Source organism: Anoplopoma fimbria, chromosome 23 (assembly GCF_027596085.1).
Source record: "Anoplopoma fimbria isolate UVic2021 breed Golden Eagle Sablefish chromosome 23, Afim_UVic_2022, whole genome shotgun sequence".
NCBI lineage: Eukaryota > Metazoa > Chordata > Actinopteri > Perciformes > Anoplopomatidae > Anoplopoma > Anoplopoma fimbria.
Genome location: NC_072471.1, coordinates 9,090,054 through 9,114,586, shown reverse-complemented (window position 1 = coordinate 9,114,586; position 24,533 = coordinate 9,090,054). Strand labels below are relative to the sequence as shown.

Below are 24,533 nucleotides of genomic sequence, written 5' to 3'. Positions count from 1 at the left end.
TGCTCCTGTATGACTAGACAGTTTACCATTTATGGGGTAGAAGAATGACCAACAATGACGTGTTCAAACCCCATTCATTACACAGCTATCACAAACAAAATGGAGGTCATCTTCTGAGTTTTTTCTCATCCTCTCTGGTCCGATTTGTGTTTCAGAGCATGCTGAAGGAAGATGAGTTTTTTCACGAGATGTCGGTTGACGCAGCAGAGACCCAACACAACTCTGGTGTTTGATTGAGCCTTTGCTTTGTGAAGAAAAAAGAACAAACTGTGCCAACCACAATCCAAATCCCTCCACCGCGTTGTAGTAGAACATGTGAGACCTCCACTTTTACAGTATTTTCGTCACACAGCCAAAGCTTTCATGACCATATATATATTTATTGAGGCTGTCCAAACTATAATGCATGAACTGAAAATGCAAGGTTTTATCTCATTTATGTACCTCTTATTATTCAAACATGTGTTTTGTTTTCAGTAATTAGGGAGTTAAGCATTCTTGTTTTTAGAATTTATTTCTCCCCTTTATTTTGAGTGCAGCACTCTGTTTTCATGTCCTAAGCTGCAGTCAGATTCATTTTTGTATGTGGTACGTAAAGTTGCTATATCATTTTATTCAAATTACAGCAAACATACTTCCAATTACTTCTAGTGGTATCTAGACACAAAGTAGTTTGGGTTTTATTTGCCCAGGTTTGAGATCTAAGATTTCTGCCACCAATACTCAACTACATTGGAGGTGATCAGGGTTTTGTGTGTAGTGCTCACAGCATTGACAATTTGCAAAAAAAATTTATAGCAGTGTATCTTTCCAGAAAGTTTCTCTACACTGTTTAGAGTGAAGTCTGTCGGTAAGAGACGGCTTCCATTGGAACTACTTCTTTCTCTTATGTGAACAGTTGTTCTGTGCGTCACCCAGGACACTAAAGATATTTTTTTTGCTACTGTTTTCAATGCTGCGAGTACCGCAAATGTTACTCCATTCACCTACATAGTGTTGGGGTTAAGACAGAAATCTCAAAACCAGAGTGAATTAAACCAACAATATTTTCCTGGCTAGAAACCACTCGTGATTGTGCTTTTAATTATGAAACTACAACCCTTCATTGAGTGATTAGCTTAGCATAAGGACTGGAGGCATTGCTCTCTCTTAAACTCACTAATTAACACATCTTTTTTTCTATAATCCAAACACCACATAACTCTGCCTAAAACCACAAATTGACCAAATGAGAAACATATTAATTAGTGAGCATTAAAGGGACCTGAAGGTGTATTTTTTAACTCTACCCTCTGCTTCTAGTCTCCATGCTTAGCTAATAACTCCTGGCTTTAGCTCTATACTTAACGAGTGGTATTGATCCTGTGACCTAACTATTGGCATGGAAGCATTTTCTTCCAAATGTCAAACACTAACTTTTAAGAAAGTAAACATGGAAACCAAAGTTTTTTTTTTTTTTTAATTTTTGGTAATAAAAAAGGAGAAAATGCATTTTTCTTTGTCTTCATTTTTAGTAGCTTCTTCATTAAACAGCTCAGGGAGATACTTATATATGAGCGAGATGTAAAGCAATTATTTTTAATATTGCATATCCAAACACAAGTATCCACTGTTGCAGCAAAGACTTCATATCAGTAACCACATTACAACCACTGACAACATGTTTTAGCAAAATATTGACATCTTTGAAGTGACAGTGATAGAGGGGCAGGTATTATTAATGCATTCGCAACAGCAATAATGGATTAAATAATACAATTATGTATAAATGTAGCAAGTGGTTGCGAATCTTAATGCATAAAAAAAGCTTTGCAAGTGTTAAGGCACTCAGAAAACACACCTCAACTCTTCTGATATTGTTGCAAACAGATTTGAATCACATTTCCAAGCAGACTGTCCCGACACTTCAGGGTATCCATCTCCTCTACATACACATCTTTACTCACAAACTAGCCTACATCATTTCCATTCCTTCCTCCTTAGTTACACCTTCTGATTACATGAATTGGTCCGTGCTGTGATGCTGTTGCTTAATGAATATATCATGGCATAATATATCGTATACACTGCAACTGTACGAGTGCTTTAACGCTTTCAGGGTAGAGAATATAACTGAGCGCGCACATACGCCCAAACCTCCTTTTGATGATGTGGACGGACGTCTAGAAGGTGAACCTGCGGCTGCTGGAGTGGCCGACTTTGTCCAGATTGGGGTTGCAGGCGAACTGGATCATAGGCGGAGGTCCACACATCAGGATGAGACTGTCGTCACTGGGGGGTGGCAGGTGTTCCCTCACCATGTCTTCATTGATAAAGCCTTGGCTGTACTCCCAGTCTGAAAAACAGAAAAAGGGTACAGAAGTTTAAATACGATGCAATGTAATAATATTCGGTTTTAGGATCCTTATTTTTTATGTACAAACTAGCCTATATACACGGTTGACATTTAAATCCTTTTATGATCTACTTGACTAAAAAAACGTTATGCCATTTAATAGTATGACTTTTTAAAATCATATTTTAGTATGACTCTGACATGCTAAAATATATATATATTTCCCATATATTAAATTATGACTTATTTATATACCATACAATGACTTTTAATATATTTTTTTACCTACTATAATATTGCTTATTTTTTGACATACTATACTATGAATTTTCAAAGATTTACTGGACTTATACTACGCCTTTTTCTCAACATACTATAATTTTAGTTTTTATCCACATACTATACTACGAGTTTCTTTTTCAACTTTTTTCAACATACTATGAGTTTTTTTACTACACTTTTTACTTCATATTATACTATGCCTTTTTTTCCCAACATGACATACTTTGCCATTTTTTCCTCGTACTTTACTATGAATTTTTTATTTCGACATACAATACTGCCTTTTTTTCGACATGCTATAGGATGACTTATTACTCTTTTTCGACATACAATACTATGACTTATTTTTTTACTTTTTCGACATACCAGATCATGCCTTTTTTTTCACATGCAATGCTATGACTATATTTTTTACTTTTTTCCACATACTTTACTATGATTTCTTTGGGCATACTATATTATTTAAATTTGATACTTTTTGTCGTATCCTATTTGAATCATTCTTTCCATTTAAATGCCCAAGGGTGCTTTTCTTTTTATTACCATGCCTTTTTTTCGACATACTCTATGACTTATTTTTTATTTTGACATACTATAGTATGACTTATTTTTCGACATGCTATAGTATGACTTTTTTTTACTTTTTCCGACATACAATACTATGACTTATTTTTAACTTTTTCGACATACTACAGTATGCCTTTTTTTCGACATACTATGAATTGCCTTTTTTTCGACTTACTATTCTATGACTTATTTTAAACTTTTTTGACAAACTATAGTATGACTTTTATTTGACATGCTATAATATGCCTTTTTTTTTGACATACAATACTATGACTTTTTTTCAACTTTTCCCGACATACTATAGTATGACTTATTTTTCGACATTATAGTATGACTTTTTTTACTTTTTTTCGACATACTATTATGACTTATTTTTCTTTTTCCGACATGCTATAGTATGACTTTTTTTTTACTTTTTTTCCGACATACAATACTATGACTTATTTTTAACTTTTTCCGACATACTATAGTATGACTTTTTTTTTCCGACATGCTATAATATGCTATACATATATGACTTTTTTTTAACTTTTTTCGACATACAATACTATGACTTATTTTTCGACATGCTATAGTATGACTTTTTTTTAACTTTTTCCGACATACAATACTATGACTTATTTTAAACTTTTTCGACAAACTATAGTATGACTTTTATTTGACATGCTATAATATGCCTTTTTTTTTTTACATACAATACTATGACTTTTTTTCAACTTTTCCCGACATACTATAGTATGACTTATTTTTCGACATGCTATAGTATGACTTTTTTTACTTTTTCCGACATACAATACTATGACTTATTTTAAACTTTTTCGACAAACTATAGATGACTTATTTTTGACATGCTATAATATGCCTTTTTTTTTTTACAATATATGACTTTTTTTTTTTCCGACATTTTCATGACTTTTTTTAACTTTTTCCGACATACTATAGTATGACATACTATAGTATGACTTATTTTTACTTTTTCCGACATACAATACTATGACTTATTTTTAACTTTTTCGACATACTACAGTATGCCTTTTTTCCGACATGCTATAAATTGCCTTTTTTTTTTTTCCGACTACTATTCTATGACTTATTTTAAACTTTTTCGACAAACTATAGTATGACTTATTTTTGACATGCTATAATATGCCTTTTTTTGGACATACTATAGTATGACTTATTTTTGGACATACAATACTATGACTTATTTTTAACTTTTTAGACATACTACAGTATGCCTTTTTTTCGACATGCTATAAATTGCCTTTTTTTTTTTTTCCGACATACAACTATTCTATGACTTATTTTAAACTTTTTCGACAAACTATAGTATGACTTATTTTTTTTTCACATGCTATAATATGACTTTTTTTTTTTTCCGACATACAATTCTATGACTTATTTTAAACTTTTTCCGACATACTATAGTATGACTTTTTTTGACATGCTATAATATGCCTATTTTTTTTTTTCATATACAATACTATGACTTTTTTTTTTATTTTTCCGACATACAATTAGTATGACTTATTTTAAACTTTTTCGACAAACTATAGTATGACTTTTATTTGACATGCTATAATATGCCTTTTTTTTTTACATACAATACTATGACTTTTTTTTTTACTTTTTGACGACATACAATACTATGACTTATTTTTAACTTTTTCGACATACTATAGTATGACTTTTTTTGACATGCTATAATATGACTTTTTTTTGACATACAATACTATGACTTATTTTTAACTTTTTCCGACATACTATAGTATGACTTTTTTTTTTTCCGACATGCTATAGTATGACTTTTTTTTCCGACATGCTATAGTATGACTTTTTTTTTTACTTTTTCCGACATACAATACTATGACTTATTTTTAACTTTTTTCCGACATACTATAGTATGACTTATTTTTCGACATGCTATAGTATGACTTTTTTTTTACTTTTTCCGACATACAATACTATGACTTATTTTTAACTTTTTCGACAAACTATAGTATGACTTTTTTTGACATGCTTTGACATGCTTTTTTTTTTTACATATGCTATGACTTTTTTTTTTTTTCCGACATACAATACTATGACTTTTTTTTTAACTTTTTCCGACATACTATAGTATGACTTTTTTTTTACTTTTTCCGACATACAATACTATGACTTATTTTTTTACTTTTTCGACATACTATAGTATGACTTTTTTCCGACATACTATAGTATGACTTATTTTTAACTTTTTTTCGACATACTATAGTATGACTTTTATTTTCCGACATGCTATAGTATGACTTTTTTTTTCTTTTTCAGACATACAATACTATGACTTATTTTTAACTTTTTCCGACATACTATAGTATGACTTATTTTTCGACATGCTATAGTATGACTTTTTTTTTCCGACATACTATACTATGACTTATTTTTTTTTTTTCCGACATACTATAGTATGACTTTTTTTGACATGCTATAATATGACTTTTTTTTTTTTTTCATACAATACTATGACTTATTTTTAACTTTTCCCGACATACTATATGACTATTTTTGACATGCTATAATATTTTTTTTACTTTTTCCGACATACAATACTATGACTTATTTTTGCTATAGTACTTTTTTTACCCGACATACTATACTATGACTTATTTTTAACTTTTTCCGACATACTATAGTATGACTTATTTTTTTTAACTTTTTCGACATACTATAGTATGACTTGCCTTTTTTTTTCCGACATACTATTCTATGACTTATTTTAAACTTTTTTGACAAACTATAGTATGACTTATTTGACATGCTATAATATGCCTTTTTTTTTTTTTCCGACATACAATACTATGACTTTTTTTAACTTTTCCCGACATACTATAGTATGACTTATTTTTAACATGCTATAATATGACTTTTTTTTTTTTTTACTTTTTCCGACATACAATACTATGACTTATTTTTAACTTTTTCCGACATACTATAGTATGACTTTTTTTGACATGCTATAATATGACTTTTTTTTTTTTTTCCGACATACAATACTATGACTTATTTTAAACTTTTTCGACAAACTATAGTATGACTTTTTTTGACATGCTATACATGCTATACAATATGACTTTTTTTTTTTTTCCGACATACAATACTATGACATACAATACTATATGACTTATTTTTACTTTTTCCGACATACAATACTATGACTTATTTTTTTACATGCTATAGTATGACTTTTTTTTATGACTTTTTTTCCGACATACAATACTATGACTTATTTTTAACTTTTTCGACATACTATAGTATGACTTATTTTAAACTTTTTCGACAAACTATAGTATGACTTTTATTTGACATGCTATAATATGCCTTTTTTTTTTACATACAATACTATGACTTTTTTTTTTTTTTTTTTACCGACATACAATACTATGACTTATTTTTAACTTTTTCGACATACTATAGTATGACTTTTTTTCCGACATGCTATAAATTGCCTTTTTTTCGACTTACTATTCTATGACTTATTTTAAACTTTTTCGACAAACTATAGTATGACTTATTTTTGACATGCTATAATATGCCTTTTTTTGGACATACTATAGTATGACTTATTTTTGGACATACAATACTATGACTTATTTTTAACTTTTTCCGACATACTATAGTATGCCTTTTTTTCGACATACTATAGTATGACTTATTTTTCGACATGCTATAGTATGACTTTTTTTACTTTTTCCGACATACAATACTATGACTTATTTTAAACTTTTTCGACAAACTATAGTATGACTTATTTTTGACATGCTATAATATGCCTTTTTTTTGACATACAATACTATGACTTTTTTTAATGCTTTTTTTTGACATACAATACTATGACTTATTTTTCCGACATACAATACTATGACTTATTTTCCGACATGCTATAGTATGACTTTTTTTTACTTTTTCCGACATACAATACTATGACTTATTTTTAACTTTTTCGACATACTATAGTATGACTTATTTTTTCGACTTATGCTATAGTATGACTTTTTTTTTTTACTTTTTCCGACATACAATTCTATGACTTTTTTTTCGACCTACATACAATTCTATGACTTATTTTAAACTTTTTTTTTTTACAAACTATAGTATGACTTTTTTATTTTTCCGACATACATACTATAATATGCCTTTTTTTTTTTTTTTACATACAATACTATGACTTTTTTTTTTACTTTTTCCGACATACAATACTATGACTTATTTTTAACTTTTTCGACATACTACAGTATGCCTTTTTTTCGACATGCTATAAATTGCCTTTTTTTATTACTATTCTATGACTTATTTTAAACTTTTTCGACAAACTATAGTATGACTTATTTTTGACATGCTATAATATGCCTTTTTTTTACTATAGTATGACTTATTTTTGGACATACAATACTATGACTTATTTTTAACTTTTTCGACATACATAGTAGTATGCCTTTTTTTTTTTTACGACATACTATAAATTGCCTTTTTTTCGACATACTATTCTATGACTTATTTTAAACTTTTTCGACAAACTATAGTATGACTTATTTGACTGCTATAATATGCCTTTTTTTTTTTACATACTATAATATGCCTTTTTTTTTTTAACTTTTTCCGACATACAATACTATGACTTATTTTTAACTTTTTCCCGACATACTATAGTATGACTTTTTTTTTTTCCGACATACACTATGACTTTTTTTTTTTATAGTATGACTTTTTTTGACATGCTATATACTTTTTCCGACATACAATACTATGACTTATTTTTAACTTTTTATAGTATGACTTTTTTTCGACATGCTATAGTATGACTTTTTTAAACTTTTTCCGACATACAATACTATGACTTATTTTAAACTTTTTCGACAAACTATAGTATGACTTTTTTTGACATGCTATAATATGCCTTTTTTTTGACATACAATACTATGACTTATTTTTAACTTTTTCCCGACATACTATAGTATGACTTATTTTTTTCGACATGCTATAGTATGACTTTTTTACTTTTTTATTTTAAACGACATACAATTCTATGACTTATTTTAAACTTTTTCGACAAACTATAGTATGACTTTTTTTGACATGCTATAATATGCCTTTTTTTTTTTTTCCGACATACAATACTATGACTTTTTTTTTTACTTTTTCCGACATACAATACTATGACTTATTTTTAACTTTTTTTTACGACATACTATAGTATGACTTATTTTTCTTTTTCGACATGCTATAGTATGACTTTTTTTTTTTTTTTTTCCGACATACAATTCTATGACTTATTTTAAACTTTTTCGACAAACTATAGTATGACTTTTTTTGACATGCTATAATATGCCTTTTTTTTTTTCCGACATACTATTCTATGACTTATTTTAAACTTTTTCGACAAACTATAGTATGACTTATTTTTGACATGCTATAATATGCCTTTTTTTTTTACATACTATAGTATGACTTATTTTTGACATACAATACTATGACTTATTTTTAACTTTTTCGACATACTATAGTATGCCTTTTTTTTTTTACTATAAATTGCCTTTTTTTTACAATTCTACTTATTTTTTCGACATACTATAGACTTATTTTAAACTTTTTCGACAAACTATAGTATGACTTATTTGACATGCTATAATATGCCTTTTTTTTTTTTACATACAATACTATGACTTCTTTTTTTCACTTTTTAGACATACTATAGTATGACTTTTTTTTTCGACATGCTATAAATATGACTTTTTTTTTACTTTTCGACATACTATTCTATGACTTATTTTAAACTTTTTTTTTTACAACTATAGTATGACTTTTTTTGACATGCTATAATATGCCTTTTTTTTTTTTCCATACATACAATACTATGACTTTTTTTAACTTTTTCCGACATACTATACTTATTTTTACTTTTTCCGACATACAATACTATGACTTATTTTCCGACATGCTATAGTATGACTTTTTTTTTTACTTTTTCCGACATACAATACTATGACTTATTTTTAACTTTTTCGACATACTATAGTATGCCTTTTTTTTTTTTCGAATGCTATAGTATGACTTTTTTTTTTTACTTTTTCCGACATACAATTCTATGACTTATTTTAAACTTTTTCGACAAACTATAGTATGACTTTTTTTATTTGACATGCTATAATATGCCTTTTTTTTTTTTTACATACAATACTATGACTTTTTTTTTTTAACTTTTCCCGACATACTATAGTATGACTTATTTTTTTCGACATGCTATAGTATGACTATTTTTTTTTTTTTCCGACATACAATAGTACTTTTTCCGACATACAATACTATGACTTATTTTAAACTTTTTCGACATACTATAGTATGACTTTTTTTTTTACATGCTATAATGATTGCCTTTTTTTTTACATACAATTCTATGACTTATTTTAAACTTTTTCGACAAACTATAGTATGACTTATTTTTGACATGCTATAATATGACTTTTTTTTTTTATAATATGCCTTTTTTTTTTTTTACATTTTCCGACATACAATACTATGACTTTTTTTTTTTACTTTTTCCGACATACTATAGTATGACTTATTTTTGACATACTACATACTATGACTTATTTTTAACTTTTTTTGACATACTATAGTATGACTTATTTTTTTTCGACATGCTATAGTATGACTTTTTACTTTTTCGACATACTATAGTATGCCTTTTTTTTTTTCATATCATACTATGACTTATTTTTAACTTTTTCGACATACTATATGACTTTTTTTTTCCGACATACTATAAATATGACTTTTTTTTTACTTTTCCGACTTACTATTCTATGACTTATTTTAAACTTTTTCGACAAACTATAGTATGACTTTTTTTGACATGCTATAATATGCCTTTTTTTTTTTTTACATACAATACTATGACTTTTTTTTGCTAACTTTTTTTTTTTTTTACATACAATACTATGACTTATTTTTAACTTTTTAGACATACTATAGTATGCCTTTTTTTTTTCGACATGCTATAAATTGTATGACTTTTTTTAAACTTTTTCCGACATGCTATAAATTGCCTTTTTTTCGACTTACTATTCTATGACTTATTTTAAACTTTTTCGACAAACTATAGTATGACTTATTTTTGACATGCTATAATATGACTTTTTTTATAATATGCCTTTTTTTTTTACATACAATACTATGACTTTTTTTCAACTTTTCCCGACATACTATAGTATGACTTATTTTTACTTTTTTTTACTTTTTCGACATACAATATATGACTTATTTTCCGACATGCTATAGTATGACTTTTTTTTTTTTTTTTTTCCGACATACAATACTATGACTTATTTTTTTTTCGACATTTTTCGACATACTATAGTATGACTTTTTTTTTTACTTTTTCGACATGCTATAGTATGACTTTTTTTTTGCTACTTTTTTTTTTTCGACATACAATTCTATGACTTATTTTAAACTTTTTCGACAAACTATAGTATGACTTTTATTTGACATGCTATAATATGCCTTTTTTTTTTTACATACAATACTATGACTTTTTTTTACTTTTTCCGACATACAATACTATGACTTATTTTTAACTTTTTCGACATACTACAGTATGCCTTTTTTTCGACATGCTATAAATTGCCTTTTTTTCGACTTACTATTCTATGACTTATTTTAAACTTTTTAGACAAACTATAGTATGACTTATTTTTCGACATGCTATAGTATGACTTTTTTTTACTTTTTCCGACATACAATACTATGACTTATTTTTAACTTTTTCGACAAACTATAGTATGCCTTTTTTTTTTTTATAATACTATGACTTATTTTTAACTTTTTCCGACATACTACATACTATGACTTTTTTCCGACATGCTATAAATTGCCTTTTTTTTTTCGACATACTATAGTATGACTTATTTTTGGACATACAATACTATGACTTATTTTTAACTTTTTCGACATACTATAGTATGACTTATTTTTCGACATGCTATAGTATGACTTTTTTCCGACATACTATTCTATGACTTATTTTAAACTTTTTCGACAAACTATAGTATGACTTATTTTTGACATGCTATAATATGCCTTTTTTGACATACTATACTTTTTTTCAACTTTTCCCGACATATGACTTATTTTTCGACATACTATATGACTATGACTTATTTTTTTTACTTTTTTTTTAAACTTTTTCCGACATACTATAGTATGACTTATTTTTTGACTTATTTTTTTTTTTTTACTTTTTCGACATACTATAGTATGACTTTTTTTTTTTTTTTTTTTTTCCATACAATACTATGACTTATTTTTAACTTTTTCGACATACTATAGTATGATTTTTTTTCGACATGCTATAAATATGCCTTTTTTTTTTCCGACATACTATTCTATGACTTATTTTAAACTTTTTCGACAAACTATAGTATGACTTTTTTTGACATGCTATAATATGCCTTTTTTTTTTTTTTACATACAATACTATGACTTTTTTTTTAACTTTTTCGACATACAATACTATGACTTATTTTTAACTTTTTAGACATACTATAGTATGCCTTTTTTTCGACATGCTATAATGATTGCCTTTTTTTTTTTTTACATACAATTCTATGACTTATTTTAAACTTTTTCGACAAACTATAGTATGACTTTTTTTTGACATGCTATAATATGCCTTTTTTTTTTTTCCGACATACAATACTATGACTTATTTTAAACTTTTTCCAAACTATAGATGACTTTTTTTTTGACATATAATATGACTTATGACTTTTTTTCAACTTTTTCCGACATACAATGACTATTTTTTTTACTTTTTCCGACATACAATACTATGACTTTTTTCGACATGCTATAGTATGACTTTTTTTTACTTTTTCCGACATACAATACTATGACTTATTTTTAACTTTTTTTTTACATACATATAGTATGACTTATTTTTCGACATGCTATAGTATGACTTTTTTTTTTACTTTTTCCGACATACAATTCTATGACTTATTTTAAACTTTTTCGACAAACTATAGTATGACTTTTATTTGACATGCTATAATATGCCTTTTTTTTTTTTACATACAATACTATGACTACAATACTATTTTTTTTAACTTTTTCGACATTTTATGCCTTTTTTTTTTTCATACAATACTATGACTTATTTTTAACTTTTTCGACATACTATAGTATGACTTTTTTTCGACATGCTATAAATTGCCTTTTTTTCGACATACTATTCTATGACTTATTTTAAACTTTTCAGACAAACTATAGTATGACTTTTTTTTTTTCGACATGCTATAGTATGACTTTTTTTTTTACTTTTTCCGACATACAATACTATGACTTATTTTTAACTTTTTCGACAAACTATAGTATGCCTTTTTTTTTTTTTTTACATATAATACTATGACTTATTTTTAACTTTTTCGACATACTATGATGCTTTTTTTTTTTTTACCGACATACTATATTTCCGACTTATAATTGCCTTTTTTTTTAAACTATAGTATGACTTATTTTTTTTTTTTTACATATAATACTATGACTTAACTTTTTAACTTTTTTTTTTTTTTTTTTTTTTACGACATACTACATGCTATAGTATGACTTATGCCTTTTTTTTTTCCGACATGCTATAAATTGCCTTTTTTTCGACATACTATTCTATGACTTATTTTAAACTTTTTCGACAAACTATAGTATGCCTTTTATTTGACATGCTATAATATGCCTTTTTTTTGACATACAATACTATGACTTTTTTCCAACTTTTCCCAACATACTATAGTATGACTTATTTTTACTTTTTCCGACATACAATACTATGACTTATTTTTAACTTTTTCGACAAACTATAGTATGCCTTTTTTTTGACATACAATACTATGACTTTTTTTCAACTTTTCCCGACATACTATAATATGACTTATTTTTCGACATACTGTAAAAGCACAAAGTCAAAAGGTAACATTTATTAATGCTAAAGCTTAAATAAACAAATGTTTCTAAAAGGTTTTTAGTATTTCTCAATTCTCCGTGACTTTAATAGGCACAAGTTTAAGTATCACAAAAAAAAAATGAAATACTGCTAGATGAAGTTACATAAACAAAAAACCTGCTCTGCATGATATTGTTTGAATAGATGAAATGTCAGAAGTGTAACAAATTTTTTCTCAGTTTTAATGAAAAGTAACTTGCCTTCAGGTGCTCTGTCCAGGGTGAACCACAGCTTGAACCTGTCCGGGTTGTTGACCTGGATCTCTTCCAACTCCGGTCGCAACAAGATGTCTTTCTCAGTCTGTGACAGGACAGGAAGAACCAAGTTTCAGCACTCTATGTTCCACCTCTGTTTTTACTATGAACCACGCCTTCCAAATTACACAGAAAAACAAATAACTTTTTCCACAATACTTCATCATGTGATCCTGGCTGATGAAACTGACCTGGTTGGCAAACAGCAGGTAACACACTGTCTGGTCCTGTGGATCCTTCATCACAGCTGTGATGAGCTGCAACATGGGAGTGATCCCTGAAAGAAAACAGAAAAGAGGCTTAAGACATTGACTTAACTTAAATACACAAACAATATGTGGCAAAAAGTACGTGGCCATCTGTGTGTTCCTTGGTTCTAACAAAGACAAATTGTGTTACAGTGAAAAAGTAGTTCTCTATAACACATATTTGTTGCTTAAATAAGCAACAATGAAAGTTGAAATACGTATACGTTCAGTCTGCTTCATAAGTGGCTGTGTGGGTTTTGTTTGATCAGATATGACTGAGCAAACAACCTAGCTTAACCACTATCACTTCAAAACCAGTAAAAATAAGATAAGCATATATATATATATATGTATGTACAGTGGATATAAAAAGTCTACACACCCCTGTTAAAATGCCATGTTTCTGTGATGTAAATAAATGAGACCAAGTTAAATCATGTCAGAACTTTTTCCACCATTAATGTGACCTATAACGTGAACAATTCAATTCAAAAACAAACTGAAATCTTTTAGGGGGAAAAATAAAAAATGAAAAAGTAAAATAATGTGGTTGCATAAGTGTGCACACCCTCTTATAACTGGGGATGTGGATGTGTTCAGAATTAACCAATCACATTCAAACTCATGTTAAATAGTAGTCAGTACACACCTGCCATAATTTAAAGTGACTGATTAATCCCAAATAAAGTTCAGCTGTTCTAGTAGGATTTTCCTGACATTTTCTTAGTTGCATCTTACAGCAAAAGCCATGGTCCGCAGAGAGCTTCCAAAGCATCAGAGGTACCTCATTGTTGAAAGGTATCAGTCAGGAGAAGGGTACAAAATAATTTCCAAGGCATTAGATATACCATGGAACACAGTGAAGACAGTCATCATCAAGTGGAGAAAATATGGCACAACAGTGACATTACCAAGAACTGGACGTCCCTCCAAAATTGATGAAAAGACGAGAAGAAAACTGGTCAGGGAGGCTTCCAAGAGGCCTACAGCAACATTAAAGGAGCTGCAGGAATTTCTGGCAAGTACTGGCTGTGTACTACATGTGACAACAATCTCCCGTATTCTTCATATGTAGGGTGGCAAGACGGAAGCCTTTTCTTACCAAGAAAAACATCCAAGCCCGGCTAAATTTTGCCAAAACTTACATGAAGTCTCCCAAAAGCATGTGGGAAAATGTGCTATGGTCTGATGAAACCAAGGTTGAACTTTTTGCCCATAATTCCAAAAGGTATGTTTGGTGCAAAAACAACACTGCACATCACCCAAAGAACACCATACCCACAGTGAAGCATGGTGGTGGCAGCATCATGCTTCGGGGCTGCTTTTCTTCAGCTGGAACCGGGGCCTTAGTCAGGGTGGAGGGAATTATGAACAGTTCCAAATACCAGTCAATTTTGGCACAAAACCTTCAGGCTTCCGTTAGAAAGCTGAAGATGAAGAGGAATTTCACCTTTCAGCACGACAACGACCCAAAGCATCCATCCAAATCAACAAAAGCATGGCTTCACCAGAAGAAGATTAAAGTTTTGGAATGGCCCAGCCAGAGCCCAGACCTGAATCCAACTGCACATCTGTGGGGTGATCTGCAGAGGTGATCTGCAGAGGGCTGTGAACAGGAGATGCCCTCGCAATCTGACAGATTTGGAGCTCTTTTGCAAAGAAGAGTGGGCAAATATTGCCAAGTCAAGATGTGCCATGCTAATAGACTCCTGCCCAAAAAGACTGAGTGCTGTAATAAAATCAAAAGGTGTCTTCAACAAAGTATTAGTTGAAAGGTGTTCATATTTATGCAACCAGGTTATTGTAAGTTTTTTTTATTTTTTATTTTTCCCTCTAAAAGATTTCAGTTTGTTTTTCAATTGAATTGTTCACGTTATAGGTCACATTAAAGGTGGAAAAAGTTCGGACATGATTTAACTTGGTCTCATTTATTTACATCACAAAAACCTGGCATTTTAACAGGGGTGTGTAGACTTTTTATATCCACTGTATATACATTTAAAAAAAAAATGCAGGGTCATTGGACTGCAGAAAGTGGGTGGCTGGGTTGATTTTTAATAGATAATGGAAAATGATGATATATATGCTTATCTTATTTTTACTGGTTTTGAAGTGATAGTGGTTAAGCTAGGTTGTTTGCTCAGTCATATCTGATCAAACAAAACCCACACAGCCACTTATGAAGCAGACTGAACGTATACGTATTTCAACTTTCATTGTTGCTTATTTAAGCAACAAATATGTGTTATAGAGAACTACCTTTTCACTGAACTGAAAATCCTACTAGAACAGCTGAACTTTATTTGGGATTAATCAGAGTCACTTTAAATTATGGCAGGTGTGTACTGACTACTATTTAACATGAGTTTGAATGTGATTGGTTAATTCTGAACACATCCACATCCCCAGTTATAAGAGGGTGTGCACACTTATGCAACCACATTATTTTACTTTTTCATTTTTTATTTTTCCCCCTAAAAGATTTCAGTTTGTTTTTCAATTGAATTGTTCACGTTATAGGTCACATTAATGGTGGAAAAAGTTCTGACATGATTTAACTTTGTCTCGTTTTTTTACATCACAAAAAACCTGGCATTTTAACAGGGGTGTGTAGACGTTTTATATCCACTGTATATACATTTAAAAAAAAATGCAGGGTCATTGGACTGCAGAAAGTGGGTGTCTGGGTTAATTTTTAATAGATAATGGAAAATGATCGTCAGTTTAAGGAATACACAGAGGTTAAAAAAGTACTGAAAAGAACAAAAATCTTTTACAGACACCATTTCCAGCGAGACTTCTGGTTCTACTAAGGAAAAATATGCATCTATAATACAGCGCAGGAGGCTACTAAGGTCATGGCAACAAAATAATTTGAAGTGTCAAATATGCTGAGAACTGGATCGAGAGAATTAAACGCCTAACATGGAATTCGAGACAAAAAGAATGGTTCGACAGAGAAAAGATTGGGATTCAAGCTGAAACTTCAAGCCTTCAGGTTGGACAGGTAGTAACGGAGTTGAAACAAGGGATATTAAGGTGAAGACAAACTGCGGTTAAAGGCCATCATCTAATAACTAAATTGATCATGAGACTTTTATAGATGAGTCTATAAGTTTCCCTTACCTGTCCCTCCAGCGATCATGCCAACATGTTTAGCTGTCTTGGTGTCAGCTGGGGACTTTTTATCTGGTTGAATGTCAAAAACACCTGCGGAGAAAAAGTTACAACATCAGATCTGACAGCTAAAACTTAATTACAAACCTTGCATCTTTTTACCAACTATATTAGGACAGGAGATTATGGTGCTCACCTTTGCCTTTGTACACGAGAAGTCCACTGGGTCCTCTGAAATCAATAGTGTCATTGATCCTGAGGCTCTCCAGGTACTGACTCATCTTCCCACCCGCTGGGAATTTAGGATTTACATCTTTAAAGTAAATCTGTTGACAAGGGACAACACAAGAAAGTGGTTTAGGAAAAATAAAACAACACCTACACATAATAGAAACAACTTTTCATCTGGCTGTACCTTCACCACTAAGTCCACATAGCCTTTGTCATCATCACTGGACGTTGGTGTATACGGACGCACGACCAGATTCCCGTCTATTCTCGCAGACAAATAGATATGCTGCCCTGGAGAGGAAAACACAGAACCAAGATATGTGGCTTCAGTTTACTTTTGATGTCAGCAGCTTTTTATCAGATGTTTGATTACTACCAACAGCACCCTATATGGTTATTTTAAAAAGAATACAATGTTTAAAAAAGTAATTTGGAGACATCACATTGGGCTCTGAGAAAATGTGATAATAATAAATTGAGAAAACAAACCGCTTATTGCTAAATAATAAAATAATTGATGGTTTCAGCCCTGATATGACCTTCTTAGTTCAGCTGTTTACAATTTTCGACAAATGAAATGCACAAAGAGAAAACACAACTTTCATAATGCTACGCACCAAATGTTTTGATAAAAAAATAACAGTACATTTTTTTAGATATTAATATATTTCAACTTCTCTCGGTATCATCACACTACATTAAGTAATATCATCACACAAATGAGTGTACTTAACTCCTTGGTACTATGTTTTGTCTGTGTGCTCTCAATCAAGAAGCATGTACAGTACCAGTCAAAAGTTTGGACACACCTTCTCATTCAACTACTTTGAAGAATCTAAAATATAAAACATATTCTGGTTTGTTGAGCATTTGTTTGTTTACCACATAATTCCATATGTGTTCCTTCATAGTTTGGATGTCTTCAATATTAATCTACAATGTAGAAACAAATAAAAATAACGAAAAAACATTGAATGAGAAGGTGTGTCCAAACTTTTGACTGCTACTGTACATGCTTCTTGATTTTGAGGTTTCTGACTACAGTTTTCAACAAAGCTTCATTTAGAAAACAAACAGCAATCACTCATAACTGTGATTACTGCTTGTTTCTATATGTTAATTACTGACATCGATTGATTGTGGCTGCACGGTGGTGTAGTGGTTAGCACTGTCGCCTCACAGCAAGAGGGGCCGGGGTTCAATTCCCGGGCCAGACAACCTTCTGTGAGGAGTTTGCATGTTGTCAGCGTGGGTTCTCTCCGGGTTCTCCGGCTTCCTCCCACAGTCCAAAGACATGCAGCTAAGGTTCATTGATGACTCTAAATTGTCCGTAGGTGTGAGTGTGAATGGTTGTCTGTCTCTATATGTCAGCCCTGCGACAGACTGGCGACCTGTCCAGGGTGTACCCTGCCTTCGCCCATTGACAGCTGGGATCGGCTCGAGCACCCCCGCGACCCTTAACTGGATAAGCAGGTTACGGAAGATGGATGGATGGATGATGATTGCACATACTAACCGACAGGGAGACCAAGGATGTGTTCAGGGGAAGGTAGAGCGAAGCGGAACTTCCTTGTATCATGGCTGACAATCTGCACACACAAAAAAAATCAATTTATCAGAAAAGAAACTTCTGCTTTTGCAAAATGATTTAGCAGATGTTGGTTTAAATATAGAGGGGCTCTGCAGTTGCACTTTTTGGACTTTCTCCCACAGTTTAAGTCAGCTGCCACTGACTTGATTCACTCCAAAACTGTTCTGTTGTTTTGCAAATATAAATATTCCAGGTTTAATAAGAGGGATATCAACCCTGGTTACCTGTTTGTCCAGCAGCCGCAGTGCGTACTTGATGTTGGGGTCCTCTAGGGTGAGGGCTGCTCTCTTCTGCCTGAAGAGGAGTCTGAAGATCAGGTTGACGATGCTGTCAAATCCGCCTCGGATCAACTGGGAGAAAAGGTCAAATAAACAGAGAGTGACTCAGACAACCAGCTAACATTAGCCAACACATGTCTGAGACCTCTGTGGGGCGTTGTCTCATCCGAGACCTTTAATCCATAACAGGAGAAATGAGTCATAGACATAGCTGTGGGCAGGGCCCCAGCAACTTGGTTATGAAAAGTAACTCAGCTATCACCGTTAGCTATCATTAGCCTGAGCTAACGCAATGGGATTAGCTGACACAAAATGAACCTGGCAACTTGTCATGAAGGTGTACTTACACCAATGATGTAGGACAGCATTTTCTCTCAGTGTTGGCAACCGTGAGGTGGTTTGACGGTGCAGAAAGCAGCGCCAGGTGAGTTTACTGCAACTGCGACTGTAGTGCGCGCTGTCAGAGTCATTCGGGGCCGTCAAGCTCAGGCTAGTTAGCGCGAAATATGCTCATCCGGTTGGTTTAGAAAATAAAAGCATTAGTTCGTTTATTTTAACTAATGTTTATTTGAATTACACCCAGCAAGTCAATTTTACCAAATTATATATTTAATAACAAATAAGATACAGTTTGTCATTTTTTTTCACCCTTAGACAATAACAAAACCCTCACATTTTTTAATTGATAAACACAACTTCCGGTATGATAACGTCTAACGCCAGCTAACTTGTCGAGGCTGGTGCTGAATCGTCACTTCCGCCTTACAGGCCTGATTTCCAAAATAAAACTATTAAATAAATACATAAAATGATATAAAGGAAACGCCTGAACTTTTTTAGAATAAAAGTCCACTGAATAGTTGGCATAAAAACAAGTGCATGAGGAGTATTACTAGGCCTGACATAAGGGGCAGATTACTGCACAAAAATGCCAATTATTTTTATGTATGTCAGAAAGTACATAGCTTTTATTATTTTGATGCTTCGTTATTGCTTCTTGTTTTTAAGGTTACCTACCTGTTACGTGCATCTGTCCAGGTTGTTTTTTTGTGTGACTATATACACTATACTTTTTTACCTCTATACAGGGTCAAAAAGGTTTATCATAGATCTTGAAACATTCCTCATACATTTTAAGCATATGTTTAAAATAATGTCTCACATTGGCAAAATAATTGCAAACTGTTGTTTTGAAATTTGATGCTAGAGCTTGGCATATTTTAGATTTCAATGATGTGACACCATTTAGACCCCAAATCAGTGCCAGAGAGTGAGAAACTGAACAAAATATATGATTTCCTAAAGAACTTTACTGACTTTACTTTCTCAGGCATAATTTTGATCTCTACTACATAAGCCTCTTCACTCCCACTGGCAGGATAATTGGTATAAACTCAGTCTGTGCAGCCACATTTTTGTTCAAACCCACAGAACTCTATTCAAATCCATTCCAGAGAAACCAAATTTGTCAGACTAACTTTTGACAAATGTGAAAAGTGTGAAAATTATGCAATATATTCTGTGCTGCAGTATGAAAACATGAAGTCCTGGGTTTTAATATTTCACACAGTATAAACCAAACAAAATGTAGCTTTGACAAAGAAACTGACAAAGAATATATTAATATATGATACATTTTTAAACTACATAAAAAGGAAGGAAACTGGACTTTGAGGGGTTTTATAACATTATTTCCTGATGAGTTTTGCCTTAAACACCCAAATGAGCTTAATTTAAAGACAGCAGACTACAATCTATAATCGTACAGCGCCAGGGTGCTCTCATCATTGAATTCACTCTCGACTGAGCCTCACATCAATGTGACATCATCCATTTGGTGGGAGGACAAACCTGTCCCTGTTTTCTGGCTCTGGTTGACATCAGTGAATATTCACTAATAGAAATCGATCTGTGCATAGAGCAAAATGGATTTTTGTCATTGTTGTGCTCATACACTGTGGCATGCTCCTTTGTGTCCTTTAGATGGCAGTAGTGACCTTGTTAACGGGCTGGTATGGATGATTCACAGCCACGACAAAGTGTTTACAGGCAAACATCATCATTAAAAGTGGAATTTGTCACGCAGACACTTCTTCTAGATGTGATGGGAGGTTTTGTGCAGGAGCAGTGACTCATACTTCTTCTGCCAATCAATACTAACACTGTAGTGAAAGTAATACAGGTTGATTTTGTTATTAAAGCTATAATTAACTGAAAATACGACATGATAAGCTTCTGTATCAACAGGAAATAAAACATTTTTATTGATCATTTGTGTATATGAAGTTATATAACAACAGTCAGAAAACTCCACAGAGTGAATCACTACACAAAGTGAAACAAAACTGTAAAACACCTCGTCAAAAATGAAGGTATACACAGCAAATATAACTGTCAGCGGCTCGCCGTCACCGCGAGCGATATGGCAGGAAAAAACACCCCAAACAGTTCTACGAGATTACAGAGAAAATTTCCACACACAAAATACTCAAGCAGGCAGTTGATATACACAAAGGCAACTAGGATCTTTCTACAGCATCAGATTCTAATACTTTACACAGCTTTGTTTTTGAAAGGTCAGTGTGGCTTTTTGTCGGAGCCACTGGAGGGAATTTTTAGTTCTTTGTCACACAGAGAGCTTGATAAGGTTTTTCGTTTTTTTTTAACAAGAGGATAATTTTGGGTTTGATTATGCAAGCATACTTTGGTAGGAAATCACAATAAGAGGAGCATTTGGTGCAGGTAATGGCTTTGGGTTTTTTCCCCCCACACATCGCAATCCGATGGGTTCTGCAATGCTGCCTGTTACTGAATTCCCTGATGCCTTTATATATATTTATTTCTGTTGTAATTCAGATTTTCTTTCAGCTTTGATCGGATATTCCATAAGTACAACCTTTTGTGTAAATATCAGATTTCTTAAGGCCATTTTTATAAAGCCTTTACCTTGTACTTTATTCCATTGTTTTCATTTAAATCTGAAGCTGTACTGGAATTCATGAATCTACATGTAAAACATGTCAAATAAAATAATCCCTCGGTTGAAGAGGGACTGGGAGTGCAGCTGTATTAAAGTATATTCAATGATTTCGGAATGCAATCAGACAGGGGAGATTTTACCTCAAAGGGTTATGAAATAAATTCCTACTAGTTGAAAAAATATAAACAAAGGGACATTGTTTTTTTTTTTACAACAAAAAGTGCAAAGTACATCTATCTCACGGTTAAAGAAATCTACACCAACACAGTCCATACTGTACATTCAGAGTTTTCATCTCAAATATAAAAGGGTTTTTTGAATCAATAGGGAAGTTAACAAATAAAAAAAATCCTTAATGAAAATGAAACAATGAAGATGAATCATAGTATATGGACAATAGATGGATCAAATGATATTTGCAGCTGAATTTATTCTAGATATACATTTTTTGACACAAATATGTAAATATATACATGGCATTATAAGGGGATATTTCAATGTAGAATCTTGTTTGGTATTTAACTAATACTCCCTGAAACTTCTGATGCTGGAACTGTGTACAAGAAGAGAAAACGAACCTGCGAGAAAGGGAGGGAACCCTAAAACAGGGGTCGAAAAGGTGTCAAGCTCCAACCTGTATGCTGAATGTACGTGTGCTGTGTCCTAACCATTTCACTGGAAAGGAGAAACATCTCTCTGGATTGGACTCATCCACAAGGGTTAGAATCTTTGTTTTCTTCTCGGGCAACACCACCCACGTTAACACTATGGGATGAACATACAAGTATTGCACAGTGCTCAACAAAATGCTGTGTGAAACGACCCACTCGCGCTCGGTTAAAATGTCTTTCTGCCTTTTTTTTTGCTGCGTGCAGTCTGGTGACGCCACGCACGCTCTCTTTCTCTGTGTGTAGAAGGGAAAATGGCAGTAAACGCTACAACATCACTACAGAACAAACTGGTTTCGCTACCTACTGATAAGTCTACATCTCTAAGCACACACGGCAGTCACAGTGATACACAAAGCAGTCCTCAGAGACTCCTATGGAATGACAAGTAGCTTTTTCATAATAGTGCTATCAACTACACAATAACATTGAAAACATTTAGAAAGTCCTCCTGAAGCTAGCATCGAGTATATGCAAGAGGTTCCTCCAAGATAAGAGACTTCATGGTTTTCATGGATTAAAACTTATTCCTTTGCTAATTGGACCCGTAGTAAAGGACATGATGGAGCCTACGTAGACCATTAACTTTACGGTTATTCCTCATTCTCTTGGTGTATTCCTGTGCCAACAAGAAAACAAAACTGATGTAACTGCTGTTGGCTGAAACGTGATTTGTCATCATTCCTTTCAATTTTTTTTTAAAGTCAAGCCTATTGAGCAGGTGGATTCTGGCTCCCCCTGCAGGTGTCCTGAAATAAAGCCTATCCAACAATTGTCTAAAAATGGTTTTCAAAGAAGTCAACAAGCTAGTTCAAAGACATCCAGTGCAAAACAGCAGCCACATAAAAGTTAAAATTGGCAGTAAAACATGGCTAGCTCTATTGTCACTGTGTAAAGGCAACGCAAAGTAAAGACTGCAATTCAGGGCACCATTGCAGCCGAAGACATTGTTCCCAATAAACCAAAGCTACAACCACTAGCAAGTGGGAGTGTGCATGAAGAGAGGATCTTTACATAAGTCAACTCTGAAAATGGCAGTGTTTAGAACTTGCTTTGCTTCCGTCAATATAATAATATACACTGACCCGACTTTTAGACATTACTATTTTTTTTTCTTTCCTCTCCTTTGATTGAAGGCAAGGGGATCGTATCAGAAGAGACAGCCCCTGGTGTCAGTAGATATCCCCCTCGTCCCGGCCTTTAGTAAAGATTGTAAAAAAAATCATGCAGTTTACGAAAAATAGTCAAGACGTTGAATTGCTCTAAAAAATAGTCCTCTTAAAACCAGAGTCACGACTTTTTTGTCTTTACTCGCTCTCAAAGATCGGACCCCGGCCTAAATGCGATATACTTCCAACAACGACAAGGCTGTTTAAAGTAAACCGTTAACAAAATATTGTTAAACGAGGTTAAGGACACAATGGCTACAGCTTGGTGCTTTTTTCACATGGGGTCTGTTTCTTAAAAGTTGAGGAATGAGGCTTTGTTTGGAGGCAATATTTTCCATTTCTGAAAAACAAAACCAGCCAGTTTAAGTGAGCGATGGCCTTTAAAACGAGGACCTATTTCACTTATTCTGCCAAATATTGATAAAATAAATGCCAACTGGATTGCATTAACTATTGTTTCTAGTAACAGTGTTCCTCAAGCTAAACATATAGGTCCTCTGATTGAGAAATAAGTACAAAAAGTTGTAAGAAATCATGTGCTTGTATAATTTTCCAGCAGCTTCATTTTTCCCTCAGAACCATAGTAGTTAATGGCCTTGTATTATGGAGTTTTGAGTGTATATATTCATCTGTCTTTTCTGTGATGATCCTCTGCTCAACTTAAAGCCAGACATTGTCCTTTACAATGTGAATATATTTCCACTAGTGTCTTGCAGGTTGGAATTCTCCTTTTTTTCTGGAATGCAATAAGGTAATAAGGTAGAATTTTTAAATCCTGGG

At 32.2% G+C, this 24,533-nt stretch overlaps 2 protein-coding genes across 2 annotated transcripts in view; one reads left to right on the top strand and one right to left on the bottom strand.

The window, feature by feature from the left end:
- The window catches only part of LOC129112266 (liprin-beta-1-like), a 37,206-nt gene extending 35,715 nt beyond the window's left edge, over positions 1-1,491 (top strand). The window contains exon 25 of the mRNA XM_054624292.1: positions 156-1,491. Within this exon, the coding sequence (XP_054480267.1) occupies positions 156-233 (78 nt within the window). The 3' untranslated portion in view covers positions 234-1,491. The remainder of the gene's footprint in view (positions 1-155) is intronic.
- Positions 792-19,423, bottom strand: LOC129112267 (NADH-cytochrome b5 reductase 3). The gene is made up of 9 exons (XM_054624293.1): positions 19,284-19,423; positions 18,883-19,008; positions 18,584-18,656; positions 17,252-17,358; positions 17,033-17,162; positions 16,846-16,929; positions 13,663-13,748; positions 13,418-13,517; positions 792-2,335 (listed from the first exon to the last, which is right to left on the bottom strand). The coding sequence occupies exons 1-9, from the start codon at positions 19,302-19,304 to the stop codon at positions 2,163-2,165; spliced, it is 900 nt and encodes a 299-aa protein (XP_054480268.1). The 5' UTR covers positions 19,305-19,423; the 3' UTR covers positions 792-2,162.
- Between the last annotated feature and the right edge of the window lie 5,110 nt (positions 19,424-24,533).

What these genes read in the sequence shown, in the direction of transcription:
- LOC129112267 (XM_054624293.1), bottom strand. Translation starts at nt 19,304, where the DNA reads ATGCTGTCCTACATCATTGGT. An exon ending in ATGTGGACTTAGTGGTGAAG is followed by an intron (nt 17,163 to 17,251) that starts GTACAGCCAGAT and finishes CCTTGTCAACAG; the next exon opens with ATTTACTTTAAAGATGTAAA. An exon ending in TCTCGTGTACAAAGGCAAAG is followed by an intron (nt 16,930 to 17,032) that starts GTGAGCACCATA and finishes TTTTCTCCGCAG; the next exon opens with GTGTTTTTGACATTCAACCA.